At 42.6% G+C, this 6,000-nt stretch overlaps 1 protein-coding gene across 1 annotated transcript in view; it reads left to right on the top strand.

The window, feature by feature from the left end:
• Positions 1–6,000, top strand: part of Gad1 (glutamate decarboxylase) — a 285,923-nt gene that overhangs the window by 258,445 nt on the left and 21,478 nt on the right. Inside the window, exons 3-4 of the mRNA XM_070096748.1 lie at positions 4,825–4,958; positions 5,722–5,904. Coding sequence (XP_069952849.1) covers positions 4,825–4,958; positions 5,722–5,904 — 317 coding nt within the window. The remainder of the gene's footprint in view (positions 1–4,824; positions 4,959–5,721; positions 5,905–6,000) is intronic.

Raw genomic sequence — 6,000 nt, 5'->3', positions numbered from 1 at the left:
GGGAGGCTGGGAGGCAAGGAGGCTGGGAGGCAGGGAGGCAGAGAGGTTGGGAGGCAGGGAGGCAGGGAGGCAGGGAGGCAGGCAGGTAGGGAGGCAGGCAGGCTGGGAGGCAGGCAGGAAGGCTGGGAGGCAGGGAGGCTGGGAGGCAGTGAGGCTGGGAGGCAGGGAGGCAGGGAAGCTGGGAGGCAGGGAGGCTGGGAGGGGGAGGCTGGGAGGCAATGAGGCAAGGAGGCTGGGAGGCAGGGAGGCAGGGAGGCTGGGAGGCAGGGAGGCAGGGAGGCAGGGAGGCAGGGAGGCTGGGAAGCAGGGAGGCAGACAGGCTGGGAGGAGGGAGGCAGGGAGGCAATGAGGCTGGGAGGCAGGGAGGCAGGAAGGCTGGGAGGCAGGGAGGCAGGGAGGCAGGGAGACAGGGAGGCTGGGAGGCAGGGAGGCAGGGAGGCAGGGAGGCAGGGAGGCCGGGAGGCTGGGAGAGGGAGAAAGATGGATGGAGGGAAGGAAGGCGGTGGTTGGGAAGGAAAGGGAAGAGAAGGATGGAAGTAAGAATATAATGGGAATATAAGGGGCGTATACTCCAGGGAGAGACGTAGGGAGATAGGGAGAGAGATAGGGAGGAAGATAGGGAGGGAGAGAGGGATGGAGAGAGGGAGGGAGAGAGAGAGGGGGGTAAATTACCCACCAGGATAATTATCACACAGTGTAAATTACCCACCAAGATAATACAATAAAGTCAGAGTAATTTATTACCATTTTGGTCATATCAGTAAGTCAAGTGTGTGAAGGTGACTGACAATATCAGTAAGTCAAGTGTGTGAAGGTGACTGACAATATCAGTAAGTCAAGTGTGTGAAGGTGTTACAAAAAACGCGATTCTAAAAGCTTAGAGATCTCCAGAAAGGACTGCCCTTCTAGCATCCAGCCTGTTACTGGGTTTTCGTAACAATTAGTCAGTATCCTTGTCCAATTATCCATTAGAATTCAGTATGATTCAATAGTGCTTCAGGATTACAACTGGTAGGCTACTAACTAGATAAATTAAAATTTAATAAATTTATTAATTATCGTCTAGAGGTATGTCATATTAAATTAAATCAATCACAGTAATCAAAATAATATTAATCACTTCTCTCGTGTACAGTATTATTGTGCTGAAAGCACATATCACATTTATAAGTCTTAAGTACCGTCTGGTACATTAACATTTAATAAGATATTACAAATATGTACAAGTTTGTGTGTATGTGTGTAAGTGCTCTAAGTAGTTCGCTATGTCTCACGACTCGACTAGACTTAAACAAATGACTGACAAAGTCCTCAAATAAACTAACTTCTTGACAGTCTGCTTGAACAATAAAAAGAATGCTAAGCCCAATAGCAATATAACAAACAACTGCGACACAGAATCAGGAACAAGGAGATAATTTAACGACACTAAGTAGGGACCATCTGCAGATCCTCCACAAAAGTCACAAAACTCCCATACTACTGAATCTAAGTTCAGCATAAGAAAATCCCCGACTGTGATAATACACAGATACCAGTACAAGTTAGGCCAGAAGCTACAGCTCAGGACCTGAGTTGTTTAGAGTGTCTATGCGACACACAACCTCAGTACAACGTCGAAAATCACTAAGTCTATACAATGTTCTGTGAACAGTCTCCAGAACTAACAATAATGAGACAAGAGACGATCTTCAAACAAGGGCCTATAAGGAAGAGTTAGGCACTTCTTGTCTAGAATACGTTCAACCACCAAGCGAGTCTAGACCAGACTGAATACTTCAGGCGAGGTGAGGACACCCCCCCCCCCTCGATCACGTGATAGCTCCGTGGACAGCTGATGCCCAGCAACAGAAGCCGGCAGAGTAACGAGCCACAAGCGATAATTACAGTAGTTAGACAATCAAGACTTGAACTATGACCATATAATATATGTGTTACATCCTACCTAACAAAAGGAAACTAAGTCAAATAATAATATAAAGTCATATATTTACGATTTATCTATTATCGCAAATATAAGCAATATAAAATTATATGAAAAGGTAATATACATGTATTATATATAAATAATGTACACTGCAACCCATTCAAGGGTTGCAACAGAAGGTGACTGACAATATCAGTAAGTCAAGTGTGTGAAGGTGACTGACAATATCAGTAAGTCAAGTATGTGAAGGTGACTGACAATATCAGTAAGTCAAGTGTGTGAAGGTGACTGACAATATCAGTAAGTCAAGTATGTGAAGGTGACTGACAATATCAGTAAGTCAAGTGTGTGAAGGTGACTGACAATATCAGTAAGTCAAGTGTGTGAAGGTGACTGACAATATCAGTAAGTCAAGTATGTGAAGGTGACTGACAACATCAGTAAGTCAAGTAAGTGAAGGTGACTGACAATATCAGTAAGTCAAGTGTGTGAAGGTGACTGACAATATCAGTAAGTCAAGTATGTGAAGGTGACTGACAATATCAGTAAGTCAAGTGTGTGAAGGTGACTGACAATATCAGTAAGTCAAGTGTGTGAAGGTGACTGACAATATCAGTAAGTCAAGTGTGTGAAGGTGACTGACAATATCAGTAAGTCAAGTGTGTGAAGGTGACTGACAATATCAGTAAGTCAAGTGTGTGAAGGTGACTGACAATATCAGTAAGTCAAGTATGTGAAGGTGACTGACAACATCAGTAAGTCAAGTAAGTGAAGGTGACTGACAATATCAGTAAGTCAAGTGTGTGAAGGTGACTGACAATATCAGTAAGTCAAGTATGTGAAGGTGACTGACAATATCAGTAAGTCAAGTGTGTGAAGGTGACTGACAATATCAGTAAGTCAAGTGTGTGAAGGTGACTGACAATATCAGTAAGTCAAGTATGTGAAGGTGACTGACAATATCAGTAAGTCAAGTAAGTGGAGGTGACTGACAATATCAGTAAGTCAAGTGTGTGAAGGTGACTGACAATATCAGTAAGTCAAGTATGTGAAGGTGACTGACAATATCAGTAAGTCAAGTAAGTGAAGGTGACTGACAATATCAGTAAGTCAAGTGTGTGAAGGTGACTGACAATATCAGTAAGTCAAGTATGTGAAGGTGACTGACAATATCAGTAAGTCAAGTATGTGAAGGTGACTGACAATATCAGTAAGTCAAGTGTGTGAAGGTGACTGACAATATCAGTAAGTCAAGTGTGTGAAGGTGACTGACAATATCAGTAAGTCAAGTATGTGAAGGTGACTGACAATATCAGTAAGTCAAGTGTGTGAAGGTGACTGACAATATCAGTAAGTCAAGTATGTGAAGGTGACTGACAATATCAGTAAGTCAAGTAAGTGAAGGTGACTGACAATATCAGTAAGTCAAGTGTGTGAAGGTGACTGACAATATCAGTAAGTCAAGTATGTGAAGGTGACTGACAATATCAGTAAGTCAAGTAAGTGAAGGTGACTGACAATATCAGTAAGTCAAGTGTGTGAAGGTGACTGACAATATCAGTAAGTCAAGTATGTGAAGGTGACTGACAATATCAGTAAGTCAAGTATGTGAAGGTGACTGACAATATCAGTAAGTCAAGTATGTGAAGGTGACTGACAATATCAGTAAGTCAAGTGTGTGAAGGTGACTGACAATATCAGTAAGTCAAGTGTGTGAAGGTGACTGACAATATCAGTAAGTCAAGTATGTGAAGGTGACTGACAATATCAGTAAGTCAAGTAAGTGAAGGTGACTGACAATATCAGTAAGTCAAGTGTGTGAAGGTGACTGACAATATCAGTAAGTCAAGTATGTGAAGGTGACTGACAATATCAGTAAGTCAAGTAAGTGAAGGTGACTGACAATATCAGTAAGTCAAGTGTGTGAAGGTGACTGACAATATCAGTAAATCAAGTGTGTGAAGGTGACTGACAATATCAGTAAGTCAAGTAAGTGAAGGTGACTGACAATATCAGTAAGTCAAGTGTGTGAAGGTGACTGACAATATCAGTAAGTCAAGTGTGTGAAGGTGACTGACAATATCAGTAAGTCAAGTGTGTGAAGGTGACTGACAATATCAGTAAGTCAAGTGTGTGAAGGTGACTGACAATATCAGTAAGTCAAGTATGTGAAGGTGACTGACAATATCAGTAAGTCAAGTGTGTGAAGGTGACTGACAATATCAGTAAGTCAAGTGTGTGAAGGTGACTGACAATATCAGTAAGTCAAGTGTGTGAAGGTGACTGACAATATCAGTAAGTCAAGTGTGTGAAGGTGACTGACAATATCAGTAAGTCAAGTATGTGAAGGTGACTGACAATATCAGTAAGTCAAGTGTGTGAAGGTGACTGACAATATCAGTAAGTCAAGTGTGTGAAGGTGACTGACAATATCAGTAAGTCAAGTGTGTGAAGGTGACTGACAATATCAGTAAGTCAAGTGTGTGAAGGTGACTGACAATATCAGTAAGTCAAGTATGTGAAGGTGACTGACAATATCAGTAAGTTAAGTGTGTGAAGGTGACTGACAATATCAGTAAGTCAAGTGTGTGAAGGTGACTGACAATATCAGTAAGTCAAGTGTGTGAAGGTGACTGACAATATCAGTAAGTCAAGTGTGTGAAGGTGACTGACAATATCAGTAAGTCAAGTATGTGAAGGTGACTGACAATATCAGTAAGTTAAGTGTGTGAAGGTGACTGACAATATCAGTAAGTCAAGTGTGTGAAGGTGACTGACAATATCAGTAAGTCAAGTGTGTGAAGGTGACTGACAATATCAGTAAGTCAAGTGTGTGAAGGTGACTAACAATATCAGATGACACAGTCAAGTAAGCCACTTTGGCTTGTTCTTCACAGGTCATCCCAGGTTCATGAACCAGCTGTCATGTGGCACTGAGGTGGTGTCACTGGCAGGTGAGTGGCTGACAGCTGCTGCCAACACCAATATGTTCACCTACGAAATTGCACCTGTCTTCATTCTAATGGAACAGGTGAGTGCTACCATAACACATCATGGTACAAGTGAGTGCTACCATAACCCACTATGGAACAGGTGAGTGCTACCATGACTACTAGCAGCAGGTGTCGTAGGTTCCATTATGCTAATGAGGACACTAATGAGACTGGGGTCAATGGGACTAGTAGGTCCAATGGGACCAATGGGATCAATGGTGTCAGTGGGATCAATGGGATCAATGGCATCAATGGTATCAGTGGGATCAATGGGATCAATTGCAACAATGGTATCACTGGGATCAATGGCATCAATGGCATCAATGATATCAGTGGGATCAATAGGATCAATGGCATCAATGATATCAGTGGAATCAATGGAATCAATGGCAGCAATGAGATCAGCGGGATCAATGGGAAACGTGCCAATAATTGTGTCCTGCATCAGTGTTATACATCTTGTCAGTATTAAACATAAGACAGTCGAGAATAAACATCTCTGTGGTTAATGTATCAGTGTATATACACTGACAACTGACTTGACTCCCGGTGTTAGTGATGCAGATATTGATACTGTCAGTGTAGGGGAGAATACCTGCCTTAATGACTTACAGCAGGTTGCCAGACATCCAGACTGACCTAATTAGTCAATGTAAACTCATAAAACTGGTGTGTAAACATGTCGATTTTCAGTGTTATAAGCATTACTGATGTCAGTGTAGAGGGTAGTTGGTGCCTCTCTCCTGTGTTGGTAGTATGCGTGATTTCAGGTGCAGGTGTTTAATATACGTGTTGTTTCAGGTGACGATGAAGCACATGCGTGACGTGATAGGTTACAAGGCAGGTGACAGCATCCTGGCACCAGGTGGTTCAGTCAGTAACCTGTACGCCGCCTTGGCTGCTAGACACAAGATGTTTCCTGACTACAAGAAGAAGGGGCTGTTGGCACTCCCAGGTGAACTGTGTATGTTCACCTCACTCCACGTGAGTACCTCACCTGCCTCACCTACCACCTTCAACAATGACACACCTGTGCAACATTTGTAAATCTTTGTTGAGGAAACGTTTCTTCAGTCCAAT

The sequence above is a fragment of the Cherax quadricarinatus genome, chromosome 54, assembly GCF_038502225.1.
Source record: "Cherax quadricarinatus isolate ZL_2023a chromosome 54, ASM3850222v1, whole genome shotgun sequence".
Classification (NCBI taxonomy): domain Eukaryota; kingdom Metazoa; phylum Arthropoda; class Malacostraca; order Decapoda; family Parastacidae; genus Cherax; species Cherax quadricarinatus.
The sequence above is the reverse complement of the archived record's forward strand: the minus strand, read 5'-3'. Positions and strand labels throughout refer to the sequence as shown.